Consider the following 18,989-nt stretch of genomic DNA (forward strand, 5'->3'; position numbering starts at 1 on the left):
AACAGAAAAAGCAAGAAAGACTAATATAGTTTGAGAGTTGTAGTTTTCAGACCAAACCAATCTACCATCAATCAATTTAAATAAGATGTTACATACATGGAAAAAGGCTGTCTACTTCAGTGAATCTAAGACTATACTTGCAACTGTGAACATATGAGTGCTCTAGTGTGTCATCAATGGAACCTAAACCTATACATATTAAAGCTCATCTTTGATACCAGGATCACTCCAAAACCATAAACTGATCTTCCCTTACGTGCTTCAAATCATTAAGTGCTTGGACTTACTAGGGAAATCACTTACCAGGGATAATGCTGCAAATTTTGAGCTCTGAAGATCAGGTGAATCAAAGCTACACTTGCTCTAAATTCCGTCAAGAATCCCATCAATCGCTTGGAAGATCTTAGAGGCTAAAGTCTCATCGTCTGTTATAATAGTAGTACCCATCTCTGAGGTCTCTATCATTCCACCGCTAGGATCTGTTATATAGATTATACTCTTGCCTTCTGCTCCATTCTCATCTCTCCTATGTTCTATCGAACCGGTTACACTCATCTTCACTAACGACTCTAAAAGTGTTTCCGGAGCAACAGAGCCCCAATGCCTCAATGTCCGAGCCTTTCCTGAACTTTCTTCCTGATCCAACCCGGAAACCAATCTCTGTTTCCCATTTTCCATCACAAAGTCACCTTTCAACCTTGCAACACCAAAGTTCTCACGTTGTCTGAGTTTTTTCCAGCTCAACTTGGTGGCTAACTCTGCCATTATCTCCACGTCTGCATTCTCTGCAATTCTTCCCACGCTTAGCGTCTTGTTCTCGGAGTAACTCAGGATAGATTTTGTCTTCATGGTAGAAAGATTGATTCTCTGGTTGATAACATCAGGGACCTGTTTATAAAATGCTATCAGATTGATGAATACAGACACAGGCAAGTTGAAAAAAATAGAGTCCTTACCAAAACAATCTTTGGCTGCAAAAGGGAAAGAAGAGTTGGGAGCTTCTGCAACCTGCAAAAGAAAGTATTTGAGCAATGTTGACAAGCAAGTTACGGTTATATACATACAGGCAAGATCTTACCTAATTCCAGAAAGAAATGAACATTGGAGAATCTTCATAGAGATTGGTCTGAAGGGGAGAAGTCCTAAACCTGAACTTATACCGTCCTGCAACACATATTTTCTCATCACATATCTTGACTAGAGATTCACATTTGAATCATCTTATGGAGGAAGAGAGAAATAGATTAAAAAACCTCAAGAACAAGCAATGATCTTGGATCTCCACGCCAACGCTGAAGAAGCTGGACAGAAGGGCCAAGCCGCAAACTCCAGTGAGGAGCAAACACTATGCATGGTTCTTGCCAACTTGTTCTGTTTTGCCATAAACGTAAATAATAGTTATATTTTACTTTGTATCTGAACTAGGCAAATGACTTATGGTGAACCAAGATGATACTTTCAGTTAAAAATTAGCATATGAAACATTGCATGTAGGCCTAAGAATATGAAAACCAATACTAGGAAACAACAAAGTCTTACATTAAGTTGGGTGAGTGAATGGCAGGAAACAAATGGATCTTCTTGTCTTTAATGAACTTAAGATGACCAAATGATGGTTCTCCTGAAATTAACTGAACATAACATAAAATCTACTATTTGATTCATCTTTCAAATAAAAATCAACAGTGATTAACAAGTCAGATAAGTATACCTTCTCCTGTCGTTGCTCACACAGCCACTCTGGTATGGTGTTTGTGTATGCCAATAGCTCTTCTGCCACAGAAGATATTACAAATATTGGAACCTAAGCACAACCGTACTAGAGTAATTTAGTCTTATTGAGCTGAGAACACCATTTAAAATGTGGTTCATATCCACAAGAAATTAAAAGTGTAAGATAAAAAGAAAAAAGGTAAACCAAACCTTTAGAGAAGAGGACTCAATAGAATCTGACATTAGCTCTAGGAGCTGCAGAACTATCCCCACTCGAGTTATCGTAATTAAGGTTGATCCACCAGCATCCGCAGATTCCGCAGCACATGAGCAAACAAAAGCTAGTTTCTCTAGCTCTCCTAAGCTTTCTTCATTGTCTAGTAATGAAGCAGCCAATCTCTCGTCCTTCTTGTCACTGCAAAAACATATCATTGACAATAAGACCCAAACAAACAACATTCTATCATAAACGTAGAAAGAGGGTCTTATATGAATGTACCTCATTGTTGATATACAATCATTCTCAGTCATTTCTGCGGTTTGGAGGCATGAGAAACCAGAGTAAATCATCACATCTGTTCCTTTGAGACCATGGAAGTCAAAAAATTTCGAATGATGTGAAACGAAGATGGAGTCTGACACATAACTTAGACTTCCATTAGGTCCGTTGATCAACCAATTGCAAGCCCCAATATCAAGACCTGAACTTAAGGCCTTAATGATCAATGTCCCGTTATAACAAACTTCTTCTGAAAACTTTACAGCTTGAACCTTCTTCATGCAACTCTTTACGTCATCTAAACTGAATAAAAATAATGAATTAACGAAGCAATCAACACTATAGAGAAGCCAATAACAATTACCTGTATAGACGCATCCAACTGCCAAGATCATCACCATTCTCACCAAAGACAAGATTCTTAAGCACGCCTGGTACTTCTTCACCATCTAAATTCTTTGTCCAACAAGGAAAACTAGAGTCCTCAGGTCCATGGAAGCGTTTGAACTCCATGTGCATAGAGACAAGATCTTCCATCATGAGCTGACCAATCTTAGCCGTTGCTTCAGTCATATATATCTACATCTTAAGAACTCAGCACAAGGCACACCCCAAAGCAAAACAAGTTACATTCATGAAAAACGTTTTACCTTGGCGCAGAATCTTGGGTGTTGAGTAAGGAATGGCAATCCAAGCAATCCCATAGGGTTGGAGATGAGAACTATATCGATCAAAGAAGCTTCCCACAAATGCAAGGCCTTCACAGTTTTGTACCACGGCTCTGCGCACACCAAGTCATCAGGAGTCATCTGTCTCTCCAGTTTCTGCTTCTTTTGAATTGGATTCTGATCATTCTGACCATAAGCTTCAATCCCCACATCACATGGAAGAGGAGAGAAGATTGTGAGAGCTAAAAGGTCCAAAGGGCAGTCGATCAAGATCCTGAAACCACTTAGGTTCAGCATGTGGCAAGGCGGGTAGTGAAAGCCATCTCCTTTGCTCAGACAAGTCTACAAAACACACACACAAACGCAAAGCTTTCGTATTTACCCAACAATTCAGACAAAAAGGTGTCGACTTTTACATTACAGTTATACAATAAACAAGAGAAACTCACCAGTTCCATGGAGATAAATAAAACAACAGTAGAATCTGTCGGAAGCTAATATCGTAAGCACTTCTATACGAATTGCCTCCAAAGGAAAGAGAAGAACATCAAAGAGGTTCAAAGTCAGAGCTTTTCTAGACTAACAGATGCGGCAGAGAGATAGAAAGTGGCGGCGGTTAGTTAATGGAAGGCGGAGATGGAGGTTGAAGCGGCGCGTTTATTTCGAATAGGTTCGGTTCGGTTCGGTTTATGTAAAACTAAATTCGATTTAATTTCTCTGGTTTCGGGTTTACTTACGGTTGGTTCGCTTTATATTAACTAAAATTCGATTTAGATTATCTGATTCGGTTCGGTTTAATTGCTTTGATTTCGTAGAGACGGTTTAAATTCTCTGATTATGTTCGGTTCGGTTTATATTAACTAAATTCGATTTAGATTCTCTGATTTGGTTCGGTTTAAATGCTTTGATTTCGCTGCGACGGTGTTGCTGATCATTTGCTTCCTCCGATGGATTCAGCTGGAGAGGTCGTCAACGACGGCAAAATCACTCTCGAGGGTTTCACCGTAGCTGCTCGAGCTTTCGCCGATAAGTGGAAAAGACATAACCTTTCGTTCCCTCCATGGTCATGGATTCCTCTGATCAACCGAACGATGCTAAAGGTCAACGTCGATCAATACTAGCCTCCATGATCAAGACACCGTTTTTACATTAGATTCGTATTTGTTGTGTTATCAGAAGGAGGAAGGTTACTTATCGCTAGAGAAAATCATCATTCTCAGCTCACTTGAGGTAAAGTCACAACCTTTCATCTTCTTCCTTCTTTTATGTTTCTCACAGTTATCTCTGTGTGTAGGAAAGTGCTGAGGAGGAGTCTTTAGATGTAACAGCTGATTGGTCGGAGAAGGAAGAATCAGTTGATCTCACGGTCTTGGTAACATAAAGCCATTTCACTTTGTATGAGTGAACAGCAGAATCTCTGAGATTGTTTTTTTTTTGTTTTGCTTGTTGATAGGTACAAAACGTTGAAGATGAAGCACACTACTATGATTACCATATCGTTTACAGTGCATCGTACATGGTTCCTATGTTATACTTTCGTGGATACTCTAGTGGTATGTCACACCATCAGCCCCTGCTAATATTTTGGATTGCTCTTTTTGTTTGGTTATAAGATAATTACATTTGTTTGTCACCTTTTTTTTTTGATAAAATATATTTTTTTGTCACTTTTATTAGATGGAAAGCCTCTTTCTTTGGATGTGATCAAAAGAGATTTGCCTTCAAGCTCTGTTAGTCTTTTGCTGGAATCTAAGTGGACGTTTATAACACAGGAGGTAGCCTCTCAAAATCAATACCACAGTGTGTGAGTTTAGTATATAGTTTTTTTTGGTTGCTTTGTATTTTAATCTCTATGCAACAATCAATTGCAGGAGCATCCGTATTTGAACAGACCATGGTTCAAGCTGCATCCTTGTGGGACTGAGGAATGGATCAAGCTGCTTTCCGAAAGCAGTAGCTCTGATGGTTGTCAGATTCCTGTTGAGTTGTACTTGGTTTCATGGTTCTCTGTTGTCGGGCAGGTGGTTGGTCTTAAAATCCCTCGTGAGATGCTGATTTAGAGATGATCTGTAATCCCACAACTATGGAATGAGTCAATGGCTCTTAAAGTCCTCAAGAACGTTGCGGTTATTATGGTACACTTTTGTGAATGATCTTTTCACATCTGCTTGAATGAATACTCGCTCAAAAACAAAAGCATGACATATTTGTATTACATGGATGTTCCTTTATAAAAGCTTATGGAAGTGTGATTGGTTAAAGTCCATGGACCAGGTGTATTTTATCGTAAATAAAATCTCACTAGGTGATGACCCGCACCCTGCGCGGAGTGAATGGTCTCTGCGCGGGATGAATGGTCTAAAAGAGATTATACATTTTAACCTATAGTTATTGAAAAGGTAAAACAAAAAGTGGCATATTATATTTTAGTAAAATTATACTGATTCCGGAGTACATAAAATTTATAAAAGAATAGAAATAAATTGAAGTAAATAATATTAGGTCGGAAAAAAAGTAAATAATATGAGTTTACAAATTTAGTGGGGTGATTAGGACTCGAATTTGTAAAAGAGGCCTATTATTGAACTTTAATATTGATTGTGACTCAAAATACATATGAGTCTCTTTTAATTTATCTTTTATTTAAAAAGGTGTTTTTACTAAAAAATCTCGAGGGGACACGAGATAAGGGGCTACGGTTAAGCCTCTCCGTCCGATCTATCTTCTCATCACCTGAGAAATAAACATATTTCATTAACTAAGCTCAATCCCAATATATAAGAAGATTAAAAGCTGAATCGAGTAACTCAAGTCTCAGGGAATTTGAACCGATGAATTGTAGATCGACAAAGGCTCTATCAACAAACCTCCTGAATATTTGTTAATTTCTAGATGCATCGAGGACACAGTAAGCTTTCAATATAATCACTTATAGTCCCCATATTATTTGAAGTACTGTATTTTGTCGACTTCGTGAAGCCGCAAGTGGTATATCTTAGTGAAAAGAAAGGGCTGGAAAAGACTCCTGCAATTAAAACCGGAGAAGTGTGTACTGACTATCGCTCCTGACAAAATATCTCCTGAAGTTTGTTTAATTCGTTGACGCAGCGGTTACATGGTAAGATTTCAATTTATATTCTTATATAAATCTGAATGATCTGAATTACTGAATTGATTATAAGATTATTTATTTGGCGTTTATTTTAGTTTCCATTTACATGAAGTCGCAAAAGGTGTATCACATTCATCGTGGACAGGTTAGATTCCGACCTTATCGTTTATGGGTAATATATATTGCTTGAAATTTATTAACAATCACATGGAGGATAAAGTTGATACTTGATGATAAAAAGATAGTAGTAAACTTAAAATAAATAGTCGTTATCAATAAAAGGCAACAATTGCATACTGAAATAAAATATAACTCCAAGAATGATCATGAACATACCAACATAGAACTTTGGATGAGTTTATATACACATAGACAAAATGAGTTTATATACACATAGTCAAATATCATGAACATACCAACATAGAACTTTGGATGAGAAAGACCAAGAATGATCCAACGGAAGTTGGCTAGACAAATGTAGTTACAATCATTGATCAGTTCAATCTTGGAAACAACATATGATTCAGATAACTTGATATGTTAGGTGTCAAGGAAAAATTAAACAGAATCTTAGAACATTGTTGTCTCATTAAAGGATCAAACTGTGAAACCAGTCCTTTCTAACCGATGTATGGATTTTGTCTCCCTACAATATAATAACAAATGAAAGCATCAGATAATAAACACATAATTTGCTTACGATTTAAAGAATATACATCATAAGAAACCTAATTTTTTCGTCTAGTTTCTCCAGTAGGAGCCAAGTACTACTTCCAAAGTTTTATGACATTCACCATAATCTTCTACAAAAACTTTTTGGCTTCAAGTCAGAAATGAAATTCATGCCTAATATATTTTTGCTAGTTTTGAAACGTGTAGTTTGTGATATTGTAGTTATATGGATGATATGATATATATATAGTAACTGATAGGGTTTTGACCCACGAGATTTGAAAAAATAAATAATTTTTGCCATAAAGCAATATTACAAATCCCTAATTGTTAGTAGATTTCCAGACAAGTATAGAAAGTAATATACACATAGGGATAAAATTAAGGAAGTCTACATTAAGAATGACATATTTTTTAAACTGAATCGGAAATTTTAAATTTCCAAATTTAATGTCTGTCAACATTTATGTTAATTACGTAATCAAAAAGTCTTGTAATCAAAATTAAGAGATAGCCTAGAAAATTTTAATACAGTTTCACCAATTTTTGAATGTATTTTACTATCACTCAAGATTGCTTATAAATTTTTTATATACGACACTTTGATTTTAAAATATAATTTTATTTATATTTTCCAGTTTCATATTAAATTTTACTCACATATATGATTGTCTCTAAATAAACCAAAATAAATGTCACAAACCAAATAATTATAGAAGAACATAATTATGAATCGTTTATACATTCCAGACCTTAAAAAATGTCATGTATCATTCATAAATCGTAGAATATTCATATTATAACAATATGAATCGTATATATGGTCAAAATATCATTTGTGACTATAAATATCAGATAATCCTATTAATTTCGCATAACATTATAATCTTAGATTTCCAGACATTATAGAAAGTCTTATATGCAAGGAGCAAAAATAAAGAAAGTCCATAATAAAATGATATTTGACTTTAAACTTAATCAGAGAGGAATGATATAAATTACCAAATTTATTGTCTGTTACCATTTAATATAATTTCGAAATCAAAAAGTCTTGTTGCAAAATTTAAGGGATTGAAAAAAATTAATATGAAATTCCTTTTCAGATGTATTTTACAATCACGCAAGATATTCAATAGATTTTTATAGACGACATTTTGATTTTACAATTTAAAAAGTTTATATTGATGCTATTAAAATAAATTCCCAAAAAAAAATCATGTATCCCATAATAATCCAAAAATATTAATCAAAATAGATGTCACCTAAAGAAGTTTTATAGAAGAACGTAATTCTGAACCGTTTATATTTTCCAGTCCTAAAAAAGGTCATGTTTTATTTATGAATTGTAAAGAACATGAATCTTATAAAACATGAATCGTATATATATAGTAAAAACCTCAACAATTTTTATTAAAACAAAATTATGTATGATAGCTTCTATGAAATAATACAGCATACACATCGAAGAATCCACTAATATTATACTAAAAATTTGTAAAATAATAAAGCATACACATCGCTCAATCCACTAATATTATGCTAAAAATATAGATAACTATATTTTACCGTTCTTTTTGTGGCTATATATGTTTTGTTCGATAATTATTAAAATCCATTGAAGTGAGTAACTATACCTTGAAATGGTTCATGTTATATATGCAAGGCTTCTTCTCACTGATCAAAGAGAGATAATGTTGTAGGTAATAACCATCGGTTACGTCTCTCTTTGACCAATAGAAAAACGAAAGTTAGCTTACTGATGTTTCCACGCAATGGTTATCTCAGGTATTGTCTACGTTTTTAGTAATGCAATAACAACTCATATAGTATAGTAATATAATCTCTTCATATTATTAAATTTAATGAGCAATGGCATTATATGTAATTAGTCTAGGCAATAAAGGACTATTTAATAAAGGGTGTAAGAATGATTCTCATGATGACACATAGGAAATGACATTTTTGTTAATCACACATGGTGATAAGGTTAATTGTTTAAAATACTCCTCAAATAATAAAAAAGGGATTAGGTTGGCTGTCAAGTTCAAATGACTCTGACGTTAACCATCAGTTTTGTTTTCTTAATCTTAGATATATGGTTTTATTCGTGTAAATATCTCCTAACTTTGAAGTTTACTAATCTAATAATATGAAAAGTGTACTTTCAAATAAACTGGTATGAGAAATATATATATATATAATTGTTGTTTATACTTTATAGTTTAAAGCTTAGGTGGTATTTAATATTTATGAGGATATAATATAAAATACATTTTTTCTTGATTTACCAAAAAATATTAAAATCATTCTTATCAAAGTTCAGTTCAATCAAAATATTTAATTGAAAACATTTCAACCAAAAATAATTAATTGAAAACAATTTCCAAAAAAAAAAACAAACAAAAAGTTAAAATTGTAAATTTTGGTCAACAACTTAATTTCAGTTGACTCCGACGTGGACAAAAAAAACAAAACGTATGCTTTATATAAAAAAAAAAACAGAGACGAGTAATTGCGTCATTACAGAGTCTTTTAAAAAAAGTATCTTTTAAGACAATCAATCTCTCTTTCCAACTAATCTCTCCGACCAAAAGCAAAAGCTTCCGCAGAACTTAATAGATTCTTCAATGGCAGAGTAAGCTTTACCCTTTCTCTCTCTCTCCGTACTCAATCTACATTTCTTTAAACATTCGTCTTTCCCCGAGGAGCAGATCTGAGCCAAAAATCGAAACCACCGTCACAATGACGTCACCGGCAGCTTCCTCCGTCGCCACCACAAGCGTCCACGTAAGCGCACTCGACGGACTCGTCAACGTGAACTCCCTCTTCACAATCGCCGTCTTCGTAGGCCTCTCCTTAGCCGCTCCAGGACAGCGCAGCCTCGAGCAGCGGTCAAACTGCGACGCGAGCGATGACGTGGCGAAGAAGCTGCTGGTCTTCGAAGTCGTCTCCTTCAGCTTCTTCCTCTTCTCCTCCCTAGTAGCTCAGGGTCTCAAGCTCGCGTTGAACCTCCTCAACAGCAAAGACGTGGACGAGATTTTCAGGGCGCATATCAATATCAAGGTGCTGAGATGGGGGATGATGGCGTCTGCGGTTGGATCTGTGATGGGTTGTTTGTTCTTGATGCTGTCTATGGTTAATGTGATTCAGATCCGTTTGGGGTTGCTCTCTTGCGGTAGTCAATCTGCGGTTCAGGCGGTTGTGACGCTTGTTTCCTCTGCTCTGTTGGTTTATATATCTACTGCGTTTTACGCTTTTTGGCATTGAATCTTGATTTGAATCAGTTTTCTCTATATCTCTTTGTTTATTTAGGAGGGATCTGTTTATTTTTAAGGTTACTATTTATTATTACCAGAAGTCATTAGCTCAACTACTAGAAACGATCATGATCATTGTGTCAAAAGTCTCTAATTCAAATGAATGCTGTGACCAAACTAGTATTAGATGTTGTGGTCTCGAGGGCGGAGGATTCTACCATTTAAGATAATTTGATGTTAAGCTTTTATGAAACACAAATTAAGATATGTGTTTGTTGTTTTATTTAGCTGAGGGGTTTGGGGAAAGTGTTCGACTCTATTTCTCTTACACTTTGGATAACGTTATTGATGTGTACAGAAAGATGATTAGAGTGTTCTTCCATGACCTTTAGGACCATATCAAGTTGCTGTTGCAATGTAGCACAACGCTTTCTCTCTCGGCTCAGCTCTGTGCTAAGCTCCCTAATCTTTGCGTCTTTCTCGTCCTGAAAATGTTTGTTTCGTACAAAGATCTTTCAGAGACATAAAACAGAACAAGCTTTATGCCATGCAGAGACCAGTAAAACATTATTAGCCTTGAACCCATAAAATTTTAAGAGATTTTTTTTTTATATACATAAATATAGGTCTCTAAATTATTCAATTATTTTAAGTTCTTACTAAATGTTTGAGAGATGACCCTAAAGGGGAAGTGTATGAACGTACCGGTGATTGAGAGATATGTGAACTCCGGCGAGCATTAGCAAGTAGAGACAAGAGAGGATGATTATGTTCTTTCACAAACTTAGTGACGATCCATTTTCCGGACTTGTCTTTCTTCACCACAATCAAAGCCTTACACCCTTCTCTTGTTATAGCACGAGGCTTCCTGCTCTCGCTTCTCCTAGGTATTGACCTACGGAACCCTTCTTTATTACACACGAGCCTTCGCCACACCACGGTCCCGTCTCGCATTGACTTCCTGAAAGCATCCACTCTCATAACGAAACCGGTGCGTGTGGCGTAACTGTCGTAGAAAGACTTTGTTGCTTCTTCTGATTCAAACTCCATTCCAATGAAAGGCTCCACAACTGAAGAAGCTTCTTCTGTGATTGTATTCTCTACTACATCTTCTCCACGTAAAAGGTTCCCTTCCACTGCCATACAACACACAAACAATCTCAAATTCAAGACAAAAGATGCAACACTTTAGTCCTAAATATATCAGAGCTAAGAGTTCTGCAGTTGAACTTCTTTTTTTTTTTTTATTGTTTGTGTAAAAAAAAAAAGAAAAAAAAAAGGAGTTCATCAACTTCACACCAGAAGAGAGTTCATCCATACGAATCTAGAAGATTAGTCCATAAAAGAAGGCGAAATTGAGAAGAAACATAGACAAAATTGAGCTAAAACCCTCAGATCATCGAAACAGTTTAACAAGAAATTCTCAATGAAAGATTGAATAATAGAAAGAGGATTCAGTTAAAGCACTTACTTGGATGGAAGAATAGGAAGCTTCAGACAGGGTCCACAGGGATATACTTGGACGGAGGAAGTGTTGATCTGTGAAAACTGAAGTTAGTTTAGTGAGTTGGAATGGAAAGAAAGGGAGAAGAAGACGACAACAGAACACAAAGTCGAAGATCTCTCTGTTTCTTGTACGGTTGATGATGATGACTGGTTTTTGGGTGGAGCACGTGAACTTCATCCGTTGGTCTACGACAAGTGAGAAACGGCATGTAGTTTCTAAGGCTTTTTGTTTGACTTCAGATTACAAGTTAAAAACAGCATGCAGTTCCTAGCTTCTTCTTCGTTTCTTCTCCACTTTTCAGATTACTAGTTAAAAACATCATGTAGTTTTTATATCGTACTGACTAAAAATGTTCAAGTTGTTGTATGCATGCATGGCAATATGGCATGAGCTTTTTTTTTTTTTTTTGAACAAGCATGGCATGAGCTTATTAAGCGTAAATGTAGTAATTGATAAGTGACGTGCATCACAATTCACAACCATATATTACAAAATAAATAAAAGAATCTTCAACAATTTAAAATCCTCAAAAATCAAAATTATATATGTTTGTTTTCAAAATCCCACATAGCAAATTCATCAACAATATTTTGTGGAGAATCATTCAAAAACGAAGCTTCATCCGTTTGTTAATTCTCTTTCAAGTTTTTGCCCTAATCATTCGAGGAAGAAAAACAATGATGTTGATCTCAAACCCTAACCAAAAAATGGGCTTTGTTTGTTTTGTTCACAAGCTTGATTCTAAGGCAGCAAATCCACCACCTTTCATCATTTGCTTAAACTCTTTGAAATTCACCATCCCATCTCCATCAACATCCACTTTGCTTATCATCCTCTTGCAATCCTCTAGCGTTCTTCCTTGCTTGAGCCCCAAGGAGGATAACACAGATCTCAGCTCTTCCACCGTGATGAACCCGTCACGGTTCTGATCAAACACGTTGAACGCCTCTATGATGTCTTCCTCCTCGTCTCTATCGTCCATGATCGACTGGTACAGCCCTCCAAACTCTTCGATGTCCACGTACCCGTCACCGTTGAGATCAATCTTCTCGATCATCTGCACCAAGTCTTTGTCCGGGATGTAGATTCCGAGATTCTCTAACGAATCGTTCAGCTCTTGTTTGGTGATTTTGCCGTCACCGTTCCTGTCGAACATTTGGAATATCCGGGAAAGCTCTGTTTGATCCATCTCTTTATTGGGGTTTATCAGCTAGGAAGCTTTGAAAAAGAGGATGATTGAGAACAAGAGCTAGAAGATGAGTTTATAGAGAAGAAGAGATTAGGGTTTAGAGAAGGAAAGAATGACTGGTTCTTAAAGAAAAAGGAGTGGTTGCCATTTTAGAAAATTTCATTACAACTGTACTGATCGTGGTCTGCACCAGTTTTCCGTTGAACTGGTCTGAAAATAGATTTTTTTTGTCCTTCAAAGATACACAAGACTATCTATAGATAGATACACACGGAATGTACACTCTCTCTTAACATCATCTCCATGACCTTCAAACAGTTAGGATAGTTATTTCAGGTTATATTTTTGAAAGCTCACAATCTATGCATAGTTACAGAAACAGTTTCATTCAAATGCTTATCAGTTTGAAAATGTTTGTTCCATTTTTTTAAGCTTTATATTATTTTATACTAGATGTGATTTTATTCGAAGTGAGTTCATATCTATATGTTTATTTATTGGTCAACTTGATGTACCACGCTGTTTCAGAAATAGAATAGCCAACTAAAACAATTAAAATGCCTTTTAAAATAGTCAGGTCTTAATCACTTATATCTTTAAATTAAAATGCCTTTTAAAACAGTCAGGTCTTAATCACTTTTTAATAGCTTGATAGTTAATTACTGAAAATCTTGGTTAAAAAAATAATTTCATCCGTTTCATTTTAGTTGTCATTTTAGATTTGTGCACACAAGTTAAAAAACATTTAAATTTGTATATTTACTAAATGAAAACATCATTACCAATACAATTAAACACATTTCAACCAATAGAAAAATAGAGAAGAATATAAAGTCAACAAATTTTGCATTGAAATTATAAAACAATACTTATTTTAAAACGAAAATTTTATTTTACAACAATAACTACACTGAAACGGATGGAATATCATGTAATGTATGTGACCTTAAATATTGTATATGTTCAGTCATAAGTATTAAAAATTTAATAACTTCCACGTATCTGATTCATTCACACGAAAAATGGTTTCATAGAAAAACTTATTATAAAGATATTTTCAATTCCACTCTATTTATTAATTTAAAATAGAGTTTATAGTAAAAATGCTTCAAAAATAGTTTATTTTTTACTAAGTTTAAAATTGTTTTTTCATTTATTACTTTATTTTCTGCTCTAAAATATAGTATTTTTGGAGTAAATGATGAAACACGAATCAAATTCATTTTGCTTAAAAGTTGTTCGAGTTAGACTTGCCTAAATTTCAATTCGGCCCGTTATCAGCGACACATGAAGCAGGCCGAAAAGAGACATGATGAGAACACTAACAAAGTAACGATACATCTGAAAGTGAAAATGAATCTATTGGTCATATCTATCGTTGATTCATTCTCAACTAAACAACGTATGATGACTTTGATAATCATGCGCTTGTGAAGTTTAAAATTTAAAATAATTTTGAAAGCTAAGCAATTATTTTTGTCAAATAGTAGTTAGTATTCGAGTAATCGTCTCTTAACTACGGTCTACGGCCTAAGTCCAGTGACCCCAGTTAATAACAAAATGCATAATTCCAACTGCCGTCTAGACAACAAAACCACTAATCTATAACAGAGTTTGCAAGTCTCCAAACAATCTACCAAACCAAGATGCTATATTCATTCTACTTTCTTCCTTTCCTTAAAGCAGAATCTGCAATTCTAAAGCTCAAAAGTCGTATAATGTTTATCTCAGCCTCACCAAAGACGCATAGAGCTAGTTAACCATACTGATACGCCAAACACCACTCTAAAGCATACTGAAACCGAGAAGGTTTGAATATATGATCTGTAAAGAGAATCACCTTCCTGTTCTGACGACACACAACATTCTCTATGCTCTCTTCTCACAATCTAATGCTAGTTATGCCTAAACTACTTGGCTAACTGAGCCTAAGAGACCACCAAAACTTATAACAACATGTAGCACAATTCGTTCAGCTCCTGATCTTTCAAATTGCTCTTACCAATCTTTAGATATATCACCATAATCTTAACCCCTCCAACTGATAGATAGATATTTCTATCTATCTAACGAAAGAAGACTTTATATTCCTATCTATTTTTCTATTGGTTGAAATGTAGTTCGGTGTATTGGTAATGAATCAATTGTTTTCTTAATCTATGTGCCCTAAAACGACAATTCACAATTCAAACGAGTATAAGGTTTATTCAAGAATCAAAGAAAATAAAACCAAGAAAGCAATATTTAATTAAAATGCAAACCCATACTCAGAAGCAGGGAATCGTTAAAACAAGCAAGTTCTTCAACCACATTACAATAAACTTTCAAAAGGAAAATCACAGATTCAATATCATAACCATCTGCCAAAAGTACTGAACTTTCCAAATCGATTTATTCCCAATAACGCAAAAACAACAAATAGAGACCAACTACACTTACGGGATATCCCAAGGCTTAGCTTCAGGGACAGCCACAACCATACCTTGAAGCTCCTGCGTCAACACAACCTGACACCCGAGACGCGAGTGCTTGTTCAGCACACGTGATCTCGAGTTACGCTTCAGCACGTACTCCTCGTCGTAGGTACGCGGCGGGAGCTTCTCGAGCCACTCCTCGGCGATCTGGACCTCGCACTCCGCCGAGCAAGCGTCGATGTCCTCCAAGCGATGCGAGAGCGGATCGATCAGGCCGGTGTGGGTGAGCGCGCGGAGGAGAGTCTGGCCGGAGAGGCCGATGATGTCCTTCTTGTCTCCGTCGGCATCGATCGCGGAGAGCTTGACGATTCGGTCGGAGACTTTCTTCGATCCGGTGGATGTGGCGGAGGTGCGGACGGTTAGGGATCTGGTGAGTGGAGAGAGGCGGCGGATTTGAGAGGAGAGTTTCAGGAGATTCGTCGCCATCGTCGTTTCTCGTTTCTCAATCTCGTCGTTGAAGAACTCTTTTGTGTTTATGGGCGAGTAAGAGTGAAACGCTTAGTTTGAAAAATGGGCCTAACATAAAGCCCATTTATATATTTACAGGCCCAGTAATTTGAGGAACCGGTTCAATTGGCAAATCTAAATTTTATTTGGTCCAAAATTGTTTCCAGTGAGTTTTGCTTCCTAATATAGAACCAAAAAAAATAAAGAAAGCATTCTTTAGTTTAGATTACTAAAATATAATAGATCTTCTTCTTTTTTTTTTTTTGTCAACCAAACTGATTAATATGTCTAAACGGGGAGTTTTTAGTACAACGAGGGCGAAAGACAATGGAGAGCAGATTTCGCAAGAGAGTCTGCTGTGACATTGTTATCTCGGCCAAAGAAAGAGACAAGGAAAAAAGAAAAGGAGATAGATAACAACTCGATATCCATGAGAACAATAACATTTAGAAGTAAATATAGAGGTGATTAGATACACTCTAGGTGTTTTCTTTGCTAAAAAGCAATAATTTTTTTTTCTTAAGTCAAAGATAACTTTGACTATGCCAGTGTCATTGCGATCGATCTTAAAGGACTCTGAATAGTCTCTCTGATCGACAGAACGTGACGTATCTTGAGACACTTTTACAAAAAGATCATTCAGTATATATTTGTTCAACATAAAACACTCAAAAATAATTTGGAGTAAAAAAAAAAGTACAATAAAGTCATTACATAAAAGCATCACATTGTCGCATGTGTTCCGAGGCTTTTTAAGACGCAAAACCTAAAACTACATTCATACACACATACTTGCCGCATCTCTCTTAAAAAAAAAACCCATGCCCCTCTTTTGTTCCCATGTGATAAGGTCCACCTAAACTACCCACATTTAACTATATAGCCAACGTGGCGCTTGTTCATTCGTCAACCTATCGATGGCATGAGAAGCAGAGGATCACCGCCTCTCCAATCAATAATTAGACAAAAATAACTTTGATCCACTCTGTTTCAAGCTGTCACCAAAATGTCGTCTTCTTCTTCCTCCTCCTCTGCTTAAACCTCATTAGTTTAATCCTAACGAACAAACAAATCAGAGACTCGAACGAGTGGTCCAACGCCATGATTCCTATCCTCCAAATCTCGATCCTTTGTTTCTTCCTCTTCGCCGGGATCTCGATCTCCTCCTCCTCAGAGGAGGAAGAGACTATCTACAAGATCCTCCAGGACAACGGCCTCCCGTCGGGGATATTCCCGAAAGGCGTGACGGAGTTCACCTTCGACGGCGAGACGGGACGGTTCTCCGTTTACTTGAACCACTCCTGCGATGCTAAGTACGAGACGGAGCTTCGCTACGACACGAACATCACGGGGACGCTGAGCTCTGCTAACGTGACTGATTTGTCGGGAATCTCGGCTCAGGATCTGTTCCTGTGGTTTCCGGTTAAAGGGATCCGTGTCGATGTCCCGAGCTCGGGGCTTATATACTTCGATGTTGGTGTTGTTCGGAAGCAGTACTCGTTGTCTGTGTTCGAGACGCCCAGAGATTGCGTCGCGGTTCGGCGTGAGAATGAGGTAATGGTTTTGTTAGATTTGCCAATTAAAGTCTGAGTCTTTGCCTGTAGATTAACTCAATGTGGAGTTGTTGTTGTGTTCTTGTCTATTTAGAAGTTGAAGACTTGTGTCTAAGAGTTTAATGTGGGGTTTGAGAGGAGTGTTTGGATTTGATCAGATTCATTGAATGTAGACTAACTAGAATGGCTATTTGTTGCAGGTTGAATCTTCTGTGTTGTCATTGCATCAAGTAGATGAAACTCTTGGGAGAAACGTTATTTAGCCCGTGGAGAGTTATTTAAGAAAATGTTGTTATACTATACACCACCACAAAGATAGACAGATTGTTCTCTCATCAAAATTCTTGTACTGTTCTTTTTGGTCTCAAATCTTTAAAAGCTTGATTCAAAGTCAAAATGCTTTACCTCTTTTCCCTCCACATTCCAGTTTTGTTTCTGTATTGCATTCTTATATTCTTGAGGGGGAGTTAGATGGTAGAGAAACAAGATCTGGTTTGTTTTGGAGAAAGATGTTGAAGGAATGGTCCATATTTGGTTTGATGATAACAGTGATGTGAGGTGATGAATGTTGTATTATTTTTGGTTGTCTATTGTTTAAACAGATATTTATCCTATATATAGCCAAATAAGTGTCATAGAACAATCATTTCATCTTCACAGAATATCTGGTTGCTTTATTTTTAGTAAAAATGATCCCCTAGAGTTCTTACAGTCCAATCAGTTGTGACATAATAAAGACTGTCACTCTAAAACCCTGACCATCGCCAAGCTGAAGTTAAGTCTGTCTCCAGCTTGGCTTCGGAAGTCACTGTCTGAATTTACTAGGGGTGTCAATGAAACAGTTACGCAAACTTAGTCCAGTTATGAGAGATTTTTGTCATGTATCACTTGTCTCAACCACCTTCTTAACTATTTTCCTGAGGATGTATGTGATTAGCAGGAATTAATAGTTTAATGTGGAGATAAAAATAGGGATAATCAGTTTAAACTGCTGAGTCAATGAGATGTTTCGGTATTTTGAAGCAGTAAAAAGGGTTAGATAGATAATCCTCACTAGAGATCCTCCGTGGATCTTAAATGAAGAGGAATCAAGGACTAGAAGATGGTACAAAGGAAGAAGGACCACCTCGAAGCACAAAGATCCAAATAGTAACAATGGCTGACACAAGAGAGAGATAGAGATAAGGATAAAAGATGCTTTTGATTGCCTTTCTACGTAACAACCAAATCAGTACTTAAAGACGTGACCTCACAACGGTCAAATAGTCAAACAAGCGACTAGAAACCGGTTTATACATACCGGGAATTTATTTGAAAGTAAAAACATAACCGGATATCTCAAATATCCTGTAACAATACTCCCCGCTTGAAATCATTCTTGTCCCCAAGAATGGAAGTGAGGGTACTTGGCGATGAAGTCTCTGTAGAACTCCCATGTAGCTGTGTCATCTGATTCTCCCTTCCACTGGACCAGTATCTTGGTTACAGCGGCGTTTCTGTGCTTAACCATTTTCTTCTCCAGAATTATGTCGGGTTCCTTAGAGAGGCCAGTATCAAACCAGTACTGGGGGACTGTTGCAGAGGTTCCAGAGGGGTTGGGGCAGAGCTTCAGTTGACTGACGTGAAACACGTTGTGGATAGCTGCTATGGGGGGAAATTCCAAGCGATAAGCAACCTTTCCAACTGATTCCGTAACCTTAAAAGGACCATAGAACTTTGGAGAAAGCTTGTGGGATAGACCGCGTTTCTTGAGAGATTGTTGGCGGTAAGGTTGGAGCTTTAGGTAGACAAAGTCGTCCACAGAGAAAGCTCGGGGAGAGCGATGAGAGTCAGCAGTTTGTTTCATCCTATTCTGAGCTCTGAGAAGGTGAAACTTGAGCAGAGTGATTACCTCTTCT

The 18,989-nt window shown here is 36.6% G+C and overlaps 7 protein-coding genes across 7 annotated transcripts; 3 read left to right on the forward strand and 4 right to left on the reverse strand.

Moving 5' to 3' along the window:
• Positions 1 to 43: 43 nt before the first annotated feature.
• On the reverse strand, positions 44 to 3,521 carry LOC106452933 (integrator complex subunit 9). Its single transcript, XM_013895125.3, has 11 exons — positions 3,330 to 3,521; positions 2,863 to 3,222; positions 2,577 to 2,791; positions 2,213 to 2,515; positions 1,924 to 2,128; positions 1,712 to 1,804; positions 1,540 to 1,631; positions 1,254 to 1,371; positions 1,079 to 1,164; positions 957 to 1,008; positions 44 to 888 (listed from the first exon to the last, which is right to left on the reverse strand). Exons 1-11 carry the CDS (start codon positions 3,336 to 3,338, stop codon positions 364 to 366), a joined length of 2,058 nt encoding a protein of 685 aa, XP_013750579.2. The 5' UTR covers positions 3,339 to 3,521; the 3' UTR covers positions 44 to 363.
• A 217-nt stretch (positions 3,522 to 3,738) lies between these two features.
• On the forward strand, positions 3,739 to 5,146 carry LOC125609110 (ubiquitin-like-conjugating enzyme ATG10). The gene is made up of 6 exons (XM_048780061.1): positions 3,739 to 3,980; positions 4,057 to 4,110; positions 4,175 to 4,252; positions 4,334 to 4,433; positions 4,558 to 4,655; positions 4,752 to 5,146. The coding sequence occupies exons 1-6, from the start codon at positions 3,828 to 3,830 to the stop codon at positions 4,938 to 4,940; spliced, it is 672 nt and encodes a 223-aa protein (XP_048636018.1). The 5' UTR covers positions 3,739 to 3,827; the 3' UTR covers positions 4,941 to 5,146.
• Positions 5,147 to 9,172: 4,026 nt separating this feature from the next.
• LOC106452930 lies at positions 9,173 to 10,036 on the forward strand. The gene is made up of 2 exons (XM_013895123.3): positions 9,173 to 9,299; positions 9,376 to 10,036. Exons 1-2 carry the CDS (start codon positions 9,292 to 9,294, stop codon positions 9,929 to 9,931), a joined length of 564 nt encoding a protein of 187 aa, XP_013750577.2. The 5' UTR covers positions 9,173 to 9,291; the 3' UTR covers positions 9,932 to 10,036.
• A 144-nt stretch (positions 10,037 to 10,180) lies between these two features.
• LOC106452929 (protein FAR1-RELATED SEQUENCE 5) lies at positions 10,181 to 11,763 on the reverse strand. The gene is made up of 3 exons (XM_013895122.3): positions 11,393 to 11,763; positions 10,627 to 11,057; positions 10,181 to 10,406 (listed from the first exon to the last, which is right to left on the reverse strand). Coding segments are annotated over exons 1-3 (633 nt in total). The 5' UTR covers positions 11,394 to 11,763; the 3' UTR covers positions 10,181 to 10,205.
• Positions 11,764 to 11,959: 196 nt separating this feature from the next.
• LOC106452927 (calmodulin-like protein 3) lies at positions 11,960 to 12,891 on the reverse strand. Its single transcript, XM_013895120.3, has one exon. The coding sequence runs from the start codon at positions 12,615 to 12,617 to the stop codon at positions 12,156 to 12,158; it is 462 nt and encodes a 153-aa protein (XP_013750574.1). The 5' UTR covers positions 12,618 to 12,891; the 3' UTR covers positions 11,960 to 12,155.
• A 1,952-nt stretch (positions 12,892 to 14,843) lies between these two features.
• On the reverse strand, positions 14,844 to 15,585 carry LOC106452926 (2Fe-2S ferredoxin). The gene has a single exon (XM_013895119.3). It carries the CDS (start codon positions 15,515 to 15,517, stop codon positions 15,053 to 15,055), a length of 465 nt encoding a protein of 154 aa, XP_013750573.1. The 5' UTR covers positions 15,518 to 15,585; the 3' UTR covers positions 14,844 to 15,052.
• A 742-nt stretch (positions 15,586 to 16,327) lies between these two features.
• Positions 16,328 to 17,734, forward strand: LOC106452925. The gene is made up of 2 exons (XM_013895118.3): positions 16,328 to 17,092; positions 17,292 to 17,734. Exons 1-2 carry the CDS (start codon positions 16,640 to 16,642, stop codon positions 17,352 to 17,354), a joined length of 516 nt encoding a protein of 171 aa, XP_013750572.2. The 5' UTR covers positions 16,328 to 16,639; the 3' UTR covers positions 17,355 to 17,734.
• Positions 17,735 to 18,989: the final 1,255 nt, after the last annotated feature.

The sequence above is a fragment of the Brassica napus genome, chromosome A5 (genome assembly GCF_020379485.1).
Source record: "Brassica napus cultivar Da-Ae chromosome A5, Da-Ae, whole genome shotgun sequence".
Lineage (NCBI taxonomy): Eukaryota > Viridiplantae > Streptophyta > Magnoliopsida > Brassicales > Brassicaceae > Brassica > Brassica napus.

Coding starts and splice junctions, on each gene's coding strand:
- LOC106452933 (XM_013895125.3), bottom strand. Junction 1,805..1,923: donor TTGAGTCCTCTTCTCTAAAG/GTTTGGTTTACC, acceptor GGTTGTGCTTAG/GTTCCAATATTTGTAATATC. Junction 1,372..1,539: donor ATTCACTCACCCAACTTAAT/GTAAGACTTTGT, acceptor ATGGCAAAACAG/AACAAGTTGGCAAGAACCAT.
- LOC125609110 (XM_048780061.1), top strand. CDS start 3,828: ATGGATTCAGCTGGAGAGGTCGTCAACGACGGCAAAATCACTCTCGAG. Junction 4,434..4,557: donor CTTTCGTGGATACTCTAGTG/GTATGTCACACC, acceptor CACTTTTATTAG/ATGGAAAGCCTCTTTCTTTG. Junction 4,656..4,751: donor GGACGTTTATAACACAGGAG/GTAGCCTCTCAA, acceptor AATCAATTGCAG/GAGCATCCGTATTTGAACAG.
- LOC106452925 (XM_013895118.3), top strand. CDS start 16,640: ATGATTCCTATCCTCCAAATCTCGATCCTTTGTTTCTTCCTCTTCGCC. Junction 17,093..17,291: donor CGGTTCGGCGTGAGAATGAG/GTAATGGTTTTG, acceptor TATTTGTTGCAG/GTTGAATCTTCTGTGTTGTC.
- LOC106452927 (XM_013895120.3), bottom strand. CDS start 12,617: ATGGATCAAACAGAGCTTTCCCGGATATTCCAAATGTTCGACAGGAAC.
- LOC106452926 (XM_013895119.3), bottom strand. CDS start 15,517: ATGGCGACGAATCTCCTGAAACTCTCCTCTCAAATCCGCCGCCTCTCT.
- LOC106452929 (XM_013895122.3), bottom strand. Junction 10,407..10,626: donor CACATATCTCTCAATCACCG/GTACGTTCATAC, acceptor AAACATTTTCAG/GACGAGAAAGACGCAAAGAT.